This window comes from Xenopus tropicalis, chromosome 7 (assembly GCF_000004195.4).
Source record: "Xenopus tropicalis strain Nigerian chromosome 7, UCB_Xtro_10.0, whole genome shotgun sequence".
Taxonomy (NCBI): domain Eukaryota; kingdom Metazoa; phylum Chordata; class Amphibia; order Anura; family Pipidae; genus Xenopus; species Xenopus tropicalis.
Window position 1 is genome coordinate 64,025,781 of NC_030683.2, and position 20,789 is coordinate 64,046,569.

Below are 20,789 nucleotides of genomic sequence, written 5' to 3' on the forward strand. Positions count from 1 at the left end.
TTTGTGAATTTGTCTTTTAAACAGACAGTTTTCAGATCAAACCCAGTCCCACAGCTACATGAGCCTTGGGATACGAATTTTACCAGCAGGATTTTGCATTTCATATGCCATTTCACTTTGGGGCATTTCCTGAGGGGTAATTTTAGTATGCCCAAGGAAACTATACATCATTTTTTCAGGACAATCTGGGCTTTCAAATGTTTTCTATATTTCTGTGTAATTCCACTTCTGTAACAAGATTTAATTGCCTAAAAACCTTCTTCTCTAGCCCCTACTCATTACTGGTCAGCAGCAATCCGGCCCCCACACCAACATGCCCGGTGAATAGAGGTCTAACAGGACTAGGCCCCACTGGGTTTTTATCCAGTGCCCTGTTGGGCCAGTCCAACCCTGTACCCCAATATCCCAGTTTGGGTGCCAGTGTGTATGTGCCACCAAGATGGCTGCTAGGAACAGGTGGGGGCCAATGCTGTTAAGCAGCTCTGTAGTTCTGGGCATGCTATGGGGGCACAAATAAGTTGGGACAAATGTCAGTGAAGTGGTTAAAGAGGGGGCACTGCTGCTAAAACTAAAAATTTGCCTGGGAGGCTTTACTTTTCCTTTTAATAAAAATGTTTACAATATATTCACACAAAATGTTATTATTGCCTCACTGATTAAGCTAAAACTAGTATAATCATGCAAATGTGAGATAAAAACTTTTTATATATAAGATATAAATTAAACTTTTTTTTAATCAGTGTTTTACTTGTTTATAAAATGTTAATGAGGCTTTTTGCACCTATTGTTCTAGGGTTAGACAGAGACTTGTCCCCTAACAATAGGCTGCTAATCCCCATTAATATGTTAATGATCCCCCAATGGGGCCCCTACTTTAGGTGTGAAATGGAGACTGGGTGAAACCAAACAAAACAGAAGAGCTTAGAATTGGTCTGACAGAGTTACACTGAGCTTTACTCCATTTTGAAAATGTCGGGGAAAAAATGTCGTTAAAACGTCATATAAATGTTGATTAAACTACAAATTCACAAAAGTGTCTGTAAACTGTCTTTCTTTCACCAAAAACAGAAAAGTGGCGGTTGAGTCGGAATTTAGGCGGATTTCTGTTTGTGAATCTGGAGAAAGTGTTTTCCACCACTTTTACTTCAAAAAAGGGCTATCTCCACTTTTGTGAATTCCCCCCTAAGTCTCCATGAAAGATCTCTGTTACTGCAGGTGACTTACTGCTCTGAAATGTCTTTCCACCGGCAACAATATGGGGGGGAATTCACAAAAGTGGAGATAGCCCTTTTTTGGAGTAAAAGTGGTGGAAAACACTTTCTCCAGATTCACAAACAGAAATCCGCCTAAATTCCGACTCAACCGCCACTTTTGCATATGCCATCCCACTGGTGATTTACATTCTCGCCGGTGGGATGGCATTTTGGGCGCGATTATTCACCCGCGACAAGTGAGATTTGACGCGGGTGACTAGTCTCCCTGTGTACCAGAGCCCTTAAAAGGGAATTGCACTATAAGAGGCTTAGTACTAGGGGAAACAAAGAAGGAATTAATTTCTCTCTTTAAAAAAAAAAAAATATATATATATATACACACAGCAAAGATCTGTAGTTTGGAGTTGGTATGTGTGCATAAATATAGCTTTCTAGAGTCAACTTACTGTTGGTCTTTCAAACAAATGCATATTTCTGCAGCTTTTCTTTTCAAAATTTTTATACAGTTTTATACAGAGGTTGGTTTTTGAACTATCTAAATTAGTAATTTCCATAAATCTACATCTTTTGTACTGACACACTCTTGTTAATAGTGATTTCTAATTTAGTTTCATTCCCATGCATATAAAATAATATGTGACAATGAAAAAGATCTTAATTTATTAATTCTGTATTTGGAGATATATATAATATGTTACTCCCCAGCAGTTTTCCTAAGTAAACACAAAATTCCCCTAAGAGTGAAGTAGCAACTACAAAAATAGACAATGCTAATCATTTACTGATAATTGTCTCTGTATGTTTTAGCAGAGGCGTTTCTCAGTATTGTCTATGGCTGGGTATTTTTTGGCATTTAGTACCCGTGACAAGTAGCTGCTACTAAGTAGCTCCATGTGTTTTCACCCTAATGCAGGAGAAAAAATGCACACAATGTTGAAAAACTGCCTGGTATCTCATATACAGGAAGACACTAAGAGGGTTCAAAGACAAAATCAATCTCATTTTCACATACAGGAGAAAACTTATTTTGAGCAGAGTATTTATTTTGTACTTACTGATAGGATGGAGTTGATGTAGGAATGTTCTTTGTAAAACAAATGTCTACATACATCATCTATTTAAAAATAGAATATATCTACCTACTTAAAAATAAACAGCTTTTTTTTAAACATACTGCCCGGTATGAAAATGCAAATACAAGTCAGGGAGCCACATGTAGCCTTTGAGGGTGCCTAAAACACACACTGTTAACAACACACAGTTTTTTTTAACAAAACAAAACAAAAATAAGTATCAAATACATGTAAAATTATCAGTCCTTTGTAGCACTTGTAATTAACTTTGGCACCAATTTGCAGATTTTGTTTTCATGGTAGACAATTTCATAAGTCAAATTGTCCAACTATTTAAGTTTATATATGCTTGTGTTGACTTAAAGTACAAAAATGATGCTCCAGAAGTTAAGATGTTTTATTGGCAGCCTTTAGGGCAGTGTTTTGTTAATATGAGATATATTTTTCAGAGACTGAACTTGCTCATCACGTCGCTTCAACTCTTGTTGGCAGCTAGCTTTCAAATCCAATATCTTCTGCTCTTTCCATCCCAATGACATCATTAGTACTTCTGTATTTTCCTCATTAACATTCTATAGAAAAGTCGAAGGAAAAAATTACATTACAATTTACAACCTTCATTCATAACATCAAGTAAAAAAGTACTTAATTAAACAACACAACAACCTTTACTTACAGTCTAACGTATTTACTGTGGAGTCTGCCAGATACTGGTCTATAAGTTACTTGTGTACTTAATATCCTCAACCGTTATACTTATAAGTTCCAGAAAATTTAGCTAGCAAAGTGTATATGCTGTGGTCCACCTGTATAGCAGTTGCCTGAAGAAGTGGACCAGAGAGGAAAGGCAATGATCCATCTATCAATCTATCTGCTAATTTTATCATAAGCTTTATGGATTCACCAGCCAAGGTTTGAAAAGATTATAATTGTAAAACTGGTTATGTTGGCCGGCTTGGTGAAGACTGAGATATATTTATGCCGGGTATAAATAAGGCCAGACAAAAAACAAGTGTTCAATGTAAGCTGTATAAACAGAACTTTAACATGTGGTGAAAATCAACTCTGCCTAATGTGTAAATGAAAAAAAGCATTGTTTTAAATCTTAAAATGAAGGAGAAGGTACAATTCAAAAAACATGTCTGGTAACCCCCAAATAACTCCTCATCTCTAAGCCTGAGACAAGGGAAGCAACTAGGGGCAAAAAGAAGCTCTTAGAGTATTAATATCACAAGGGGTATTAGTTAGAGGAAGGCATATACAGTGGAGGAAATAATTATTTGACCCCTCACTGATTTTGTAAGTTTGTCCAATGACAAAGAAATGAAAAGTCTCAGAACAGTATCATTTCAATGGTAGGTTTATTTTAACAGTGGCAGATAGCACATCAAAAGGAAAATCGAAAAAATAACTTTAAATAAAAGATAGCAACTGATTTGCATTTCATTGAGTGAAATAAGTTTTTGAACCCCTACCAACCATTAAGAGTTCTGGCTCCCACAGAGTGGTTAGACACTTCTACTCAATTAGTCAACCTCATTAAGGACACCTGTCTTAACTAGTCACCTGTATAAAAGACACCTGTCCACAGAATCAATCAATCAAGCAGACTCCAAACTCTCCAACATGGAAAAGACCAAAGAGCTGTCCAAGGATGTCAGAGACAAAATTGTAGACCTGCACAAGGCTGGAATGGGCTACAAAACCATTAGCAAGAAGCTGGGAGAGAAGGTGACAACTGTTGGTGCGATTGTTCGAAAATGGAAGGAGCACAAAATGACCATCAATCGACCTCGCTCTGGGGCTCCACGCAAGATCTCACCTCGTGGGGTGTCAATGATTCTGAGAAAGGTGAAAAAGCATCCTAGAACTACACGGGAGGAGTTAGTTAATGACCTCAAATTAGCAGGGACCACAGTCACCAAGAAAACCATTGGAAACACATTACACCGCAATGGATTAAAATCCTGCAGGGCTCGCAAGGTCCCCCTGCTCAAGAAGGCACATGTGCAGGCCCGTCTGAAGTTTGCCAATGAACACCTGAATGATTCTGTGAGTGACTGGGAGAAGGTGCTGTGGTCTGATGAGACCAAAATAGAGCTCTTTGGCATTAACTCAACTCGCTGTGTTTGGAGGAAGAAAAATGCTGCCTATGACCCCCAAAACACTGTCCCCACCGTCAAGCATGGGGGTGGAAACATTTTGCTTTGGGGGTGTTTTTCTGCTAAGGGCACAGGACAACTTATTCGCATTAACGGGAAAATGGACGGAGCCATGTATCATGAAATCCTGAACGACAACCTCCTTCCCTCTGCCAGGAAACTGAAAATGGGTCGTGGATGGGTGTTCCAGCACGACAATGACCCAAAACATACAGCAAAGGCAACAAAGGAGTGGCTCAAGAAGAAGCACATTAAGGTCATGGAGTGGCCTAGTCAGTCTCCGGACCTTAATCCAATAGAAAACCTATGGAGGGAGCTCAAGCTCAGAGTTGCACAGAGACAGCCTCGAAACCTTAGGGATTTAGAGATGATCTGCAAAGAGGAGTGGACCAACATTCCTCCTAAAATGTGCGCAAACTTGGTCATCAATTACAAGAAACGTTTGACCTCTGTGCTTGCAAACAAGGGTTTTTCCACTAAGTATTAAGTCTTTTTTTGTTAGAGGGTTCAAAAACTTATTTCACTCAATGAAATGCAAATCAGTTGCTATCTTTTATTTAAAGTTATTTTTTCGATTTTCCTTTTGATGTGCTATCTGCCACTGTTAAAATAAACCTACCATTGAAATGATACTGTTCTGAGACTTTTCATTTCTTTGTCATTGGACAAACTTACAAAATCAGTGAGGGGTCAAATAATTATTTCCTCCACTGTATATCTTGGAACCAAAAATTTTAAAATAGGTAAATATGTCTTTCTGTTCCAAACATTTGCTAGTGTAAAAAATGTGTATAATATTTCTCATAATCAACTTAAAGCTTGCATTATTCAGCATCTCATCTGTGACAAAACATCATAATGATTCACACCATTGTGAATATTACAGGTCTTAATAGTTTGATACCAACAATGGGTAGGATAATCCAACTATGTGGTAGGTTTATTGCTTCCGACATGTCATTTTGAATAGAGCTTTTAAGAATGAGAGTTTAAGAACTGGGGATTATATATATATATATATATATAATATATATATATTACAAGTACCCTTGTAATTTTGGTACGCTATGTGTGGCATCAGCCTTACACCTTGAACTTCATAGGCAGGTGTGTCTAATCATGAGAAAATGTAAGGTGGCCAATTGCAAGTTGTGCTTCTATTTGACAGCATGGGATCCTCAAAGCAACTTTCGGAAAACAAAGATTGTTCAGATTCATGGTTTAGGGAAAGGATACAAAAAGCTATCTCAGCCGTCACAGTCCCCCGACTTGAATATCATAGAAAATCTATGGGATGATTTGAGGCAGGCTGTCCATGCTCGGCAGTCATAACATTTAACTGAACTGAACTCATCAAAGGCTATAGGAGGCTTCTAGAGGCTGTATTGATGTAATATCTCTGTTGGGGTGCCCGCATTTTTATGTGCTTCCATCACATTTTATGAACCTGTCTAATTTTGTTATGATGCATATTGCATATTTTCTGTTAATCCAATAAACTTTGTTACTGCTGAAATATTACTGTTTCCATAAGGCATGTTATATATTAAAAGGAAGTTGCTACTTTGAAAGCTCAGGCAATAATAAACAAAACTCTAAAGAATTAAGAGGGTTTCCCAAACTTTTTCATATGACTGTGTATATATATATATATATATAATTGTACAAACTGAAGTGGAACTAACGTACCAGTCTGAAGACCTAGTCCGAAATCACGGACAATACATATAGAAAAAAACCCAAAAAGGTCCAGACTAAAATTTCGAGGTTCCTGCCTCTTTATCAAGTAGCAAGATAATGAACATAAAGCACACAGGGTATAAATAGGGGCAAGCCCATAGGCCACTCCCTACACATTCCACAATCCTCCTTTAGAATACCTATAAACCAGGGTTCCTTCTAAAAATAAACAAAAATGCGTAACTTATAACATTCACAATGTAAGTAAATTCGTAGCAAAAAGAAATCACACATACATCTTCAATATAGGGTATCCGAACTGGCAAAACATACTTAGCTATGTTATATACATTTAAAGACAATTTCAAAAATAACACGTGCATATGATCTCTTTGTATCACCATAGCCATCCCCTTTAAGAAAAAAGGTTTTACAATACTAGAAATACTTTCTTTTAGGCAATGCTTCCTTTTAGTTAAATGCATACAGGTCATACTCTCTATTAAGCCCCCGTGGATGTAATGTCCGCAAATTATGAATCCAAAACTTTTCTCGTTTCTGGAGTTGTAGGAGTCTGTTGCCCCCCCCGACGTGGGGGGGGGCAACAGACTCTATTACAAGAAACCTCAGTGCAGCCGCTGTATGACAAGCTGTGCAAAAATGTGCAGGAACCGGTACCTTAACCACTTCCTTCCTGATGGTGGATTTGTGCTGACTGATCCGGTCACGGATAGGTTGGATCGCCTCACCTACATACGCCAGTCCAGTGCATGGGCACTTGAGCATGTACACTACATATTCAGAGTCACATGTATAATTAAACCTGCGACCAGAATAAGGGTGAGTGAAAGATCTGTGTGTATTACACTTGACCACTGGTTACATCTACCACAAGGGTACCCTGGTAGGGGTATTCTATAAGGAGGATTGTGAAATGTTCCTTTTTGCATCCATTAACATTTCACATTAATAGAACAATCTTTGCCATATAGATAGTTACCAAAAAATACACAGCTAAAAAGATATACATCACAGTCAGTGACTACTATAGACAGGTCCGCCATCGGGGGGAGAGGGGAAAGAATTGTGCCGGACCCCGTGAAATCTTCTTCCGTGAGGGGGCCCAGTCGCATTGTGAGACTTACACAAGTTTTGACTAAAGGTAAATTAACCTGTCCCCAATGAACTGATTAAATTATTAGCAAATTAATTACTGATTTTAACTATTTATATTAACTACTTATTATAGAGTAACATCAACTGTTTATATTGGGATCTTTTTATTGAATTATAGAAGCATCTCCTACATGAACTTTGCAGCAGGGGAATGACTGGTTATTGGGCCCCACAGAAACATTGGGCCATTAGGCTCATTAGTGCTGCAAATCTTAGAGACTGTGAGCATTGTTGGTGGTGTAAAGGGGACCTGTCACCCTGCAAAATAATTCCAAATTCTTTTCTATTGTGTTTGTCAAGCAAAATAAACTTCACTTATACTATATAAATAATATAAATCTGGTTTCCTTCAGTCTTGGAATTATAAAATCACAGCAAGCAGGCAGGCGCCATTTTGTGGGCACTATCTTGTGCATGTGCCATCTAGGTGACATGTAAGAACTGCTGAACGGACAGTGAGTAACGGTAATAACAAATCGCATCTGTTAATCATATATTGCCTGTCCCACCTCTATGCATATGCTCAGGCATAGAGGCAGGGTAGGCAATATATGATTGACAGATCAGATTTTAAAATACATTTATTACAGGTATAGATGATTTAATAAAAAGAAAAGAATTTGGGTTTCATGTTTAATTTGCAAAGGACTTTAATTATACAGCTTTTTATGTTTGGGTGACAGGTCCCCTTTAATAAGATTTGGACACTGAAGGTGAACAACCCTTTTAAGACAAAAACGGAGAGGTTTAGGAGATGTTATTACTCCCAGGCTATAAGGTTTATGTCGTTGTAGGTTTTTCAACTGTTTTTAATATTTGATAGTGATAAATTATGTATTAAGGTACCGTATATACTTGAGTATAAGCCGAGTTTTTCAGCACCAAAAATGTGCTGAAAAAGTCCCCCTCGGCTTATACTCAAGTATATACATCACCCCCATGGACGTCCGTTCTGAGCTCCCGCATGCGCACTCGCACCCCTTCCCCCGTGGATGTCCGTTCTCGCACATCCGATCCGCCACCCCCAACCCATCTGTGCACGCTCTCTCGCACATCCGCCCCCCCCGTCACCGCACGCATGGACGGGTGCGCCATCGTACCGCCAAGACCACCTCGCCGTGCAAAAGCTCCCTTCCAATAATAAGGTATCAGTTGTTAGGGCTAAGGAGTCCTACATCTGAGCTCTCTAAAGGACCATATGCACATCCTAAAATAAATCTGTACTTTAGCCTAATATATGATGCAGCTTAATAACCAAATAAATCAAAATACTGGTATTTAGAAACTACATGGCACTGTAACTGCAATTGGCTTCATTCAGGGACGGCTAGATTCATGTGCTGTGAGCACACACAACACGGGTTCATAAGAGTGAGTGCACACTGCACCCTAGGCTTATACTCGAGTCAATATATTTTTTCAGTTTTTTTAGGTAAAATGAGGTACCTCGGCTTATATTCGGATCGGCTTATACTCGAGTTTATACGGTATGTGTTAGTTGCCTACTGCTTGGTAATATGTATTGTTTAAAATAATATGTGCATGCACTTTAATTTTGGCATTGTAGATTGATTGAATATTTAGCAGTAGGTATATTATTGGTGCATTGGGTTTTCTGAAATATTTAGTATTGGGTATATTATTTTTGATTTGGATGGTGGAATTTTGCACATTCACACAATGCACTTTTCAGCTGCTTATTAACAGGGATTTTTTGCATATTCAATATTGTTTGCACAATAATGTAGCTGCTTATTATAGTAGGATTTTTTTCATTTGAATTTTGCACATTTTACACATTTATCAATTTTTGAGTTTGTGAATTCAAGTTGTTTTTCTAATAAACTCACATATTGAATGGTTGCTTATTTATTTATAAGGAAAACTCAAATAAAAATCTCTAATTTTTCAAGTTTGCAAGCTCGAAAAACTCGAAAAATTATAGTTTGAGAATATGGCTTGACTTTGCCTATGACAACCACCATTGACTTCTATAGAAAATCGCAAGCTTTTTACATTTGAATTTTTGGTGTTTTTGCACTTATTTTTTAAGCTATTTTTTTTAATGCTCTGTTAGAATGATAATATATAGTAATTATACAATCACAATGTTAATATGCACTGTTTACAAAGTTTAATTATAATGCATTATTAGCTGTAGTAGATAGCAGCTGACAATTGTTAATCTTTATTTTTCTTTTAATACTTTTGAAACAATCGGGGTACAATTTGCAACATGCTGTATTTGTATAACTGTGTTTGTGAAAAATAAAACAAACTATCTATGTGGAGCCCATTACTCAAGATGCTTTTGTAAATTCTAACAAAGTGATGTGGCATCTATGGCACTGGAAGGGTACAGAAGCAATGTTCTTCAGCTGCCTCTAACCGCCACAAATAACTGATAAAGGGCCAGCTGGCAGTAGGGTAGGACCAACATTTGTGGCAGCATAAGCCACCTTCCTCCAGCACAAAGGTCCTACATTGTTTGCTGAGACAAGGTTAAATTAATTACATAAATGAAACTACAATGGGCTAAAATTTGTTCGGCAAACAAATTCATGATTCTTCTTAACAGTAGGAAACTAGGAGTTAGGGCTGCTACAGATGTACCTGAGTTGCCAGCACATGAATAAAGATGCATGTTGTCTATAGCAGATGCAGATGTCAGGCGAAGATCTCAGTTGAGACTGTAGCAAACAATATGTATGCTATAAGCCTTCAAGGGGATGTAAAGTCATTCCATTAAGTTAAGGTAATCCCTAAAAAGCAGCAACTTTCCAATATACAAGCTTTATTTTATTCTTACAGTTGAAAATGTGTGTCTTCAAGCTCTAACCAGCAGCTTCAGCTGTACAAAAAACTTAAAGGAGAATGCAAGTCAAAATTTAAAAAGCATACTGCCCAACAGTCCTCCTAATGTTTAGTAAAAATGCCACACATTTGGCTCACCTAATCAAATATTTACTCTCACACCTAATCAAATATTTACAGTCACACTTCACATTTTCTAGAACAGGCAGCCATCTCTAAAAAGGTATTCTCCCTTCCTTTCCCTCCTTGCTTCATACTGCACATGTGTTTCATTCCCTCCCCTCTGCCATATCCGCTTCTGATTGGCTGGTGGGTATGTGTAGCTCAGAACAGGAGACAGGATCAAGTTACACACATGCTCAGAGAATAGGAAGGCTGCCGCTGGCAGCCTACAGGAAAGGAAGAGACATTTCAGTGATGTCACTGTAGTCTTCACACTGCTGTAGGCTGCCAGCACCATATCTCAGAGAAGCAAGCAGGGATCTGGGAATTTAGATATGCAGTAAGCACTTAAAAAGAATGCCTTTAGACTTACTTTTAAATTTATTTTAACCTTTCATTGTCCTTTAAGCAGTTGCCGGCTGTCCTTATTGCTCAGGCCACTCGCCCCTCCTCGCAGCCCCTCACTTTCTCCCCACTGTTCCTCCTATTGGCAGAACTAGGGACTGGGCGGGCAGGAGATTGAAGCAGCTGTCAAAATCTTATGCCCAGTCCCCAGTTCAGATGAGGCCAGCGGGTGTCAAGTCGCCCCTAGAACCATGCTACCTAAGAGTGCAAAATACAAAAAAGGAAGTCACTCACGATTCAGTAGGTGCAAAAAACTGCCTCCATGCAGGTTTATTGAAGTAATCAGTGAGAAGGATACAGACGTTTCGGGAACCTCTCGTTCCCTTTTTCAATGTAGCATTCCCTTGAAAAAGGGAACGAGAGGTTGACAAAGGGAACAAGAAGTTCCCGAAACATCTGTATCCTTCTCACTGATTACTCCAATAAACCTGCATGGAGGCAGTTTTTTGCACCTACTGAATCATGAGTGACTTCCTTTTTTGTATTTTGCACTTAATATGTCTATAGCCGGAAGCCACGGCTTTTCGGAATACGCACTCCAAATTAACTTTACTATAGACTCTATTTTGGATAGCATAACTAATTTTTTTGCATTACATGCTACCCTAGACCCAAGCCTTTGTGGCCTGCCTCTCAGTATAGCCAGGCCCAGTTGGAACAGAGAATATACATCCAGCAAAGGAGCATACAGAGGACTGTGCAGTAGGAGAAGGAACAGATTACAGCAGGGGCTGCCTTGTGACAACAGAGGAAACTGGATTGATCATTTTAACAACAGTAAGAAAAAAGTCTTGTTGCCTTCCTATTGTTATGCTGATCAGCTGCTGGGGAGCAAAGGGAGAGGGGTGATATTATTCCACCTTGCAGTGCAGCAGTGAAGTGTGACTGAAGTTTATAAGAGCACAAGTCACATGGCTGTGGCACCCTAGGAAATAAAGGATATGGCTAGCCCCATGTGATATTTTAAAATTAAAACAGACTTCAGTGCAGGATTCTGCTGGAGAAGCTCTATTAACTGATGCATTTTTAAAAAACATGTTTTCCAATGACAGTATTCCTTTAACTTAATGGGATGACTTTACATCCCCTTTAACGTCCTAAACTATAATGACAGAATGGTCTGTAAGTCATGAGGCAAGTTATGCCCCTCTATCTGAGAAAAAGGGGCTCTAATTACAAAGCTAGTCCCTGCTCCTCTAGTTTGACAGTTTATTTTATATTTCCCTCAGTACTCACAGATGTAGATACCAGGGAAATAATGAATGCAAATTATCTATGTATTTTTAAATGGTAATGCTTAAATGTAGGAGTCAGGGTCACTTTGTTTTCTTTTCAAATGTGTATATTAATATATATTTTTCAAAAGTTGCAGATTGTTTTCATAAGTAGTTTAACCTTTTCACTGCCACCAAAGTACGGTGTACGTTGTTGCAGTAAAAGGCTTTATCTGACAACAACATGCGCCGAACGTCGTTCAGCAGATAAAGGTACTCTCTGCAGAAGCGGCATGTGTTTTTAGCAATGACAGCCCCCTGAGCAACGAGCCAGGGGGGCTGTCATGTCGCATCGCGTCTGCTGCTTTGTCTTCACTACCTCCTTCCTGTTTCCCCCCCTCCAAGCACTAGCCCCGGATGAAGATTGAAGCAGGAGGACCAGGACTGTGATCTCTGCTTCAGGACAGGTAAGGTGGGGTTTTTTTTGCACTTACAAACACTTACATACATTTACACACACTTACAACAGAAAATTTAGCAGTTTTTTTTTTTTCATTTCCCACACTTATATACACTGATAATACAAAAATATATATTTTTTTTTTACCACTTTGTTTTTAGTTTCCGTTACCTAAAAACTGTATATTTTGACAGCGTGACTATTGGATCCGATATTCTGACCACTAATTACACTGTCGTGTGACTTATTTTGTCAATTCACTGATTTGCACAATTTTTGTGGTTTTATTGCATTTTTATCCCTGTATTAGTATTCCTGATCTGTTTTTAGAATAGCTTTGCCATGTGTAACCTTGGTGTAGAAAAATAACTTTACCTATTTTGAATTTATCAGAATGTGTACTTTCCAAAAATCTATGGTTTTCTGGGGGTCTCTGTATAGTTAGGGGGTGTTACGGCACATAATACACTGTCAGGGGGCTCTGTGCAAAAGCTGAGTTGGCAGGCGAGAAATCCATATGCGCTATTTTTATTTTGGGATCAGTACATACCACAGAATTTGGTATATCTAAGCATATTGGGCATCAAACTGTTCAGTAGACCTTAGGTGTTCCTATTTGGGGTGATTAGCCTTTGTACGCAAGAAATTGTGTAAGATAAAAGCGGCAAATTGCAACATTTTTAGGCGATTTTCTGAAATGTCATAAAAACCACTAACTTTAGGAAAGCTTTGCAGATTGGTACTTTGGTGTAGAAAGGATTCTTTGCCGATGTTGGATTTGTCAGAATGTGTACTTTCCAAAACTATATGGTTTTATGGGTTTTTCTGTATAGTTAGGGGATGTTACGGCACATAATATGATGTCAGGGGGCTCTGTATGCAAAAGCTGAGTTGGCTGGCAAGAAATCCTTATGCGCTATTTTCATTTTGGGATCAGTACATACCACAGACTTTGGTATATCTATGCATATTGGGCATCAAACTGTTCAGTAGACCTTAGGTGTTTCTATTTGGGGTGATTTGCCTCTGTATGCAAGAAATTGTGTGAGATAAATGCGGCAAATTGCAACATTTTTAGGCGATTTTCTGAAATGTCATAAAAATCGGCAAACAGAAAAGCTTTGCGGCTTGGTACTTTGGAGTAAAAAGAAATGTGTACCCATTATAGATTCAGGGGAATGTGTACTTTCCAAAAATATATGGCTTTCTGGGGTGAGTGTATTTTTTTGTACCATTATCCCACATAAAGGATGTAAATGTGTTGATTTTGCAGGAGAGAAATGACAGATCATATGGGGTATGTTCCCATTGGGGCTCCTACATGCCACATATTTGGGTAAACCTATGCATATTGGGTATCATACTGTTCAGTGGACACCTGGTGTTCAAATTTAGGGTGTTTTATCTTGGTACCTAATGCTATGTGGGAGATAAGATGCTGCAAAGTGGAAGCTTTGAGGGAATTTTTGGAAATGTCATCAAAATTGCCAACTTTAGAAAAGCTGTGCGGCTTGGTACTTTGGAGTAGAAAATTACTTTCTGGGGTGAGCATACTTTTTACTAAATTTATCCCTCATATAATGATGTAAATGTGTTGATTTTGCTGAAGCATATGGGGTTATGTTCACTTTGGGGCCCCTACATGCCACATAGTTGTGTAAACTTATACATATTGGTCATTAAACTGTTCAGTGGACCCCTGGCGTTCAAATTTAGGGTGATTTATCTTGGTACCTAATGCTATGTGATGCTGCAAAGTGGAAGTTTTGAGGGGATTGATGGAAATGTCATCAAAATTGCTACATTTAGAAAAGCTTTGCGGCTTGGTACTTTGGAGTAGAAAGACATGGGTACCCATTTTAGATTCGGGAGAATGTGTACTTTCCAAAAATATATGGGGTAAGCGTACTTTATACTAGCTTTATTCCACATATAATGATGTAAATGTGTTGATTTTGCAGGGGCTGAATGACAGGGGGTCTGTCCACATTGGGGCCCCTACGTGCCACATACTTAGGTAAACCTATACATATTGTGCATCACACTGTTCAGTGGACCCCTGGCGTTCATATTTAGGGTGTTTTATTTGGTTACTTTATGATCTATAGGAGATAAGATACTATAGACTGGAAGCTTTGAAGTGATTTTTTTTAAAAATTCACAAATTTTGATAAAAAACAATAACTTTAGGAAAGCATTGCGACTTGATAGTTTGGAGTAGACAGACAGTTCTGCCAATTCTGGATTCCCCACAATCTTTTCTTTCCAGAAATGTGTAATTTTCTGGGATAAATCTTCTATTAGTGGATTTTTTGGCCTTGAAATCTAAAGTATGCAGCTTTCTGAAGCAGTGCTTTGGAAATTTGGTAGTGTACTGATGGGGTTTTTGACCTATACAAGTGAGAAATCTCCATAAAACTATATATATTTGGTATTGACACGTTCAGGAGACATGGGACTTTCCAAATGAGTTGTATTTTTGTGCATAAAATAATTTTTGTTTCTGGTATGTGTGTATATATTATGGAAAATGTGATTTTTTTTTTTACATTTTTTAGACATTTTGAAGCCTTTATCTTGTTACAGAAGCTTAGATTGTCCTGAAAAAAACAATATATTGTTTTCCTAGGTAAACTAAAAGGCCCCTAAAGTGAAACAGTGCAAAATATTCAAAAACTGTTTGGCAGTAGAAGTTCCGCTTTGACCAAAACGGCTGGCAGTGAAAGGGTTAACGTAGTAATCCCCATATGTAAACAAAAGGCACTAAATTTGCCAAGTAGCAGTAACCCATAGCAATCAATAAAATATTTAATCAGGTGACCAGTAAATGCTACATGCTAATTGGTCGCTATTGGTTACTACTACTGGGCAAACTTAGTGCCTTTAATTACATAGCCCCACATATGTTAAACAGGGCTCACCTCTAGCTCCTTATTTGATAGGCTGAGGTGTGGCAGGTCTTTCTTCTTTAGTATTTCCATGATGTGACTGGAAACCAAACTCTTGCAGCTTAACTGAGTCTGGGTGTTTCCACCAGAGTCTACTTCATCTTCAGCAAAATCTAGTTTAAAACAAAGCATCAGTATAAAGATAAATGTTTATAGCAAATTAGGTTCTATGTTTCATGGTCTTAAGTAGAGTTCATTTTCTACTATAATCAGTCATAATAAGTCATCAAGCAAGGTTTCAGTTTTATGAACCTTACATATTGAGTCCGGTTCAGAAGTTTTCTCTTTCTTTACAGCTTCCAGGTACAGTTCCAGAAGTTGCTTAGATTGGCGTTCTTCTTCTCTGCGGTCCATAACACGCTGAATAATGTTCTGCAGTGATTGCACTTTCTCACAGCTTACCCCCACCACTCCTGCAAGCTCATCAACAGACACTTCAGTTAAGATCTACAAAGAAATGAATAGCACGACTAAGATTTTCTATATGATTAAATTTCATTTATGTTTAAGTTGATATTGCAGATAATCTCTTTTATATGACAACCATCCCAAACCTTGGGATCTCTTTTTTGTTTTGAGTGGTTTAAAAATGTTTTTTTTTTTGCTATAGTTTATACTGGAGCAGTGGCTCTTATACTAAAGCAGTATCTCCCATTATCCCTACTACAATCAGGTAATCCCAGTGGTGGCCAATTTAAAGAGCAACCATTTTGAATTTTTAACCTTGGAATTAAAATTGCTGGTAAAACTTAGTACTTGTGTAAAATGTATAATGAAGCCATAGAATTCTTAATAATTAATAATTCTTAATAAAAGTTAGTGTAGGACCTAACTCTGCATGCACAGTAGAGTGAAGGCTCAACTTAGAAATGAAAAGTCAGCTTTTTCAGCCTAGTGCGCAATGCCTGCACCCTACAAAAGGAAGTGAGAAGAAGAAAGATTGTGCCAAATAACTTCTGCAGAAACACCCATGTCCAGTGCAGTTTTCTGCTAGCAAGAGCACCGGCCCAGGGTATCAAGTAAGCTATTACAATTATGAGGGGTGCCTAACATTTGCCCCCCCCCCCCCCCCCATGATTGAGACAGTGTCAAAATATCACTGAAATATAATAACCCCACCAGAGCTCAACAAGTAATTTTGTTTGGTAATAATACTTAATACTTTAATGCAAATGGGAGGATAGTCTATAGAAAATTTCCCCCAAGTGGCAAGTCCACAGAAATGGTTGGACAGTAAGTTTAATAATAACCAAAATAAGGTATTTGCCTGTAATATTTGTGAAGTGAATAAGAAATACCCCTGACATTAATTGTAACATTATTAGATTATAATGTAAATTGTTAGATTATAATGTAACAATCATCTTATATTTAAGAAACATTTTACAATATACTGTTTCATAGATGCTAACACTATGCTTAAATACCTGAAGTTCAGATTCTGACATAAGAATGATGTTAGACAGATCTTCTTTAAGCTGCAAAGCCAAGTTTTTCCATCTTGTTAAATCTGCACCATCAACCATATTCTCATCTTCTACCTCCATGGAATCCCTTGCTAACCATGCAGTTCCTCCATCTGGAACAGGAATGTTGCACAGTTAAACAGCTGCAAAATCTTTAACATTGGTCTTTGGAAACTTCTTGTGGAAATACTGAAAACAGCAACAGTGACCCCTTCTTGAATAGAAATGCTCTGTTAAAATTTATACAGGAAAGAGATGTCTCTTTACTTCGTATAAAGCACTCATGTTTCTTGTCTGATATTTTTCTGTCCTGGTTCAGCTTTTTTTTTTTACATTTTCTTAAAGAAAAAATATACCATCCATTTTGTAACCAACTTATTTAGTTGGGTTATGTAAACCAGGTGCACAAAACATCGTAATCATTAAAAATAATTTTAATAAATATTTTTTTTTTAATACATTAAGCCCTGCAGTTCATAAGAACCCATTTCCAACTGCCCACAGTGGGCACAGTGTAAGGAAGGATCACTGGGGTGCCTAATAACTTGGCACCCCATGTGATTCTAGTAGCATGCTTACTGCCCCTAGGTACTAACCCTAATGGTCTCCACTCTTTTGGTTGTAGCAAACTACACAATATAAATCTACTGTCCTACTTTTACTCCCACATTACTAGGAGAACAAAGTGATCCACTGTACATGCAATTTTTCGGCTTCCCCCACATATTTTATAAAATATAAGGCTGCAGGATTGTGATATAAGAAAACAAAGACAATTTCAGACTGCGGTGAGAATGAGCTAGAATTGCAAGACTGGATCAAAGCTGAATGCTACATGAATGAGAAGATACTTACGATACACAAGAAATAGCTGCGATAATTTTAAACATTAATTTAATATTTTCCAAAAATATTTTACTATGACAACAGTGTCCCTTTTAGGGCAGTCCAGTGTTTAAAATATAAAGAATGTAACTTTACCTAATGTTGTGGGAGCCCACTTCTTGTTGCCAGTCAAGATCACAAACTTTGTGTTAGGAGGTAAGCAGAGAAAGTAGTCTTCATCTTCAACAATTGTGCCATCCTCTGCAAGGACAAGTGTGATGGGCTCCACTGATGAGTCAAGAGAAAACTTCTTACATGCTAAAGAAGAAAAGTGTGATACTAGTAAACATGATGTGACATTAGAAACTGATTAAATAATGAATATTAAATATACTGATTCCTACCTAGTTTATTAAAATAATATATTATTATCAGATCATACTTATAAAGGGTCAACAAACTCTTCAGCGCTGAGTATTCCAAATACAGGTATGGGATCTACACCTTGCTCTGTTTTTGTGGGGTTTTTTTTGGTATATGTAATCTTTCTGTAATTTGAAGATTACAGAAACTATGGTATTGTTTTGCTATCAACAGACATATGCTAGCTTAGGTATTAAGTGCAGGTCCTGTTTAATTATTAGAGAAAATGCAAATACATAAAAATGAAGTATTGCTTGTATAAATAGGACTTTTTGGGAAAAGCCAGTGTCCTGCTTCAGACATTTTTGGATAACCAGTATCAAATTATGCACAGGATATTATGTAAGTAATTGTATTTTTCATATGACATATATAGAAGATTTGTTAATAAAATGCCTTGCTGTCAAAATAAATATCTTTGACAAAGAAAACAAAGACGCAGACTTAGTTGTAAAACAGTCATATCAATGTATTTCAGCATGAAAACGTCAAATTCCAACACTACTGCTATTTATAACTAGCCACATCATCGTTATATTTATAACATGTAATCACCACACTTTATCAATACCTACTATAATATGTGAAATATTGAGCTGTCATATACATATATAGGCAGGCAACTGTGGACATCACACTACACATTTGACATCACTACGCGCACCTCTGTTTCCAACTAAAAACACAACCCACGCTCACACCTTTCTCCAGAAGTTCCTCAAGAGAAGCCGCTGCTACGCCATGTCTGTCTTTGCTTCCTGGAAGGCTAACAACACAAGCTTTCTGAAAACTCGCCATCTCCCTAAGGAGGATTTGTTTGACGTTTTCTGCACTTGAACTCGCAGTCTAAGGAACTTCCGCATTCTAGCCGCGCGGTGCATATAGGGAAATGTAGTCTTACAATAGGAGATTCTCTAACATTTCTGGTGTGTGCCAGAGTCTGAATTAAGCATCGTTTTCTGCCTGTTTATAGCTGGAACTTTTTTGTTGTTTTTTAAGAAGTTGTTCTTAGAAAGTCTTTGATAAGTTGTGTAGTTAGGGGTACTATACACCCCTTTTCAACATGGGTTCAGCTTTGTGCTGAGTGTAACTTTTGCTTGCCTATTTTTGTATTTATTTATTTACTTAAGAAATATACATGCACTAAACAGAATGAAACCAATTTTACTTTCTAGCTTACTGTTAGGAAATAAACCATTTCTTGTTTCTACTGAGCAGATGAAAAGTTGATATTGTATGTATGTATAGCTTTATAAATCTGGTTTTCACCTTTAAATTAACCTTTAACAGTATAGTGTGGTGCTTATCTGATACAATTAGCAATGTTTTCATTTTTTTTTATATATGTCTTATATCACTGTTTGTTCAGAAGCTCTCCAGTTTGGAATCTCAGGAGCTATCTGGTTGCTAGGGTCCAAAATACCCTAGCAACCAAGCAGTGGTGTGGGTGAGAGATTGGAATATGAATAGGAGTAGCCTGAATAGGATAAGTAATAAAAGGTAACAATAACAATAAAACTGTAGCCTCACAGAGCAATAGTTTTTTTTTTTGCTTCTGGAGTAAGTGACCCCCATCTGTAAGACAGAAAGAGTCAAAAGAAAAATGCAAATAATTTGAAAACTATACAGAATAAGAAATGGAGACCAACTAAAAAGGTGCTAAAAATTGCTAATTTTGAAACATGCTAAAAGTGAACTTAAAACACAGCAATGCCAAAAAAATAAAGCAATTTAAAGTAATAAAAAATAAAATGTACTGTTGCCCTAAACCGGTAGAAGCTGTGTGGTTGCATTATAAAGACTACTATTGTTTATATAAACAAGCTGCTTTGTAGTCATATATAAGTTGGTAAACACTGCTAATTTTGACAAAGCTTTGCAGTATGGTAGTTGGAATGAAAAAAACAAATGTAACAATTTTGAGTACGGTATGTTACAATATTGTATGTATTTTCCAAAAATATATGGTTTCTTTGTATAATATTAGTGGCATATTGCAGTTTGTTAACTAGTAAGTATTCTGATATCTGAGCAGTGAAAATACTGTAGTGGAAGTTTTGTGACCCGTACAAGTCAGAAATCTCAATAAAATTATACTTATGTGTTATTTGTGCACTTGGGAGACTAGAGGCTTTCCAAATCTTGCATTTTCAAGAATATAATGCATTATATTTCTGAAATATGTTTCTATATTTGAAAACTATTTAATGCTTTCAGTTTTTAGGTAAATGTATAGCTTTTTTTTTGGAATTACAAAAAAATTTAAATTTAAGAAAGCTAAAGTTGTCCTGACAAAAGCAGTAGTGTTCCCAGGTAAACAAAGAAATCTTCTAGGCTCCTAAAAGCAGAAAAAGATCACACAAAATATTTAAGAAACAGCTGGTTCTGAGTGCATTTTAAGTGTAAAGCTTGGCTGGCACTCCTACTTAGTAAATAACCCAGTGTGTGTTCTTAGGGGTATGTTGTAGCTGGTCCCACCATGGTCATTTCATTGCCTTCAAATGTTTTGATATGGGTAATTAGTATTTACAGTGGAATCTTCACTACTATATAAATTCATTTAACTGTAGTGGGTGTTTAATAAATGTGTTTTAGAAATGTAGGGACCCATAGGGTTAAATGCCCTATGGAGTGATATCCCTATCTCTTCACATTGATCCCTTGTTACTGGGCAGAAGCCTTTGTAACAGTTTATGGTTATGCCTATCCTTTATTGGCCCATATGGTTGTCCACACCCTTTGCAGCCTCATGTAGTGTCTAGCAAGG

At 37.4% G+C, this 20,789-nt stretch overlaps 1 protein-coding gene across 1 annotated transcript; it reads right to left on the reverse strand.

The window, feature by feature from the left end:
• Nucleotides 1-1,857: 1,857 nt before the first annotated feature.
• Nucleotides 1,858-18,887, reverse strand: dffa (DNA fragmentation factor, 45kDa, alpha polypeptide). The gene is made up of 6 exons (XM_002939408.5): nucleotides 18,724-18,887; nucleotides 17,756-17,917; nucleotides 16,736-16,887; nucleotides 15,566-15,755; nucleotides 15,282-15,421; nucleotides 1,858-2,859 (listed from the first exon to the last, which is right to left on the reverse strand). The coding sequence occupies exons 1-6, from the start codon at nucleotides 18,818-18,820 to the stop codon at nucleotides 2,698-2,700; spliced, it is 903 nt and encodes a 300-aa protein (XP_002939454.3). The 5' UTR covers nucleotides 18,821-18,887; the 3' UTR covers nucleotides 1,858-2,697.
• Nucleotides 18,888-20,789: the final 1,902 nt, after the last annotated feature.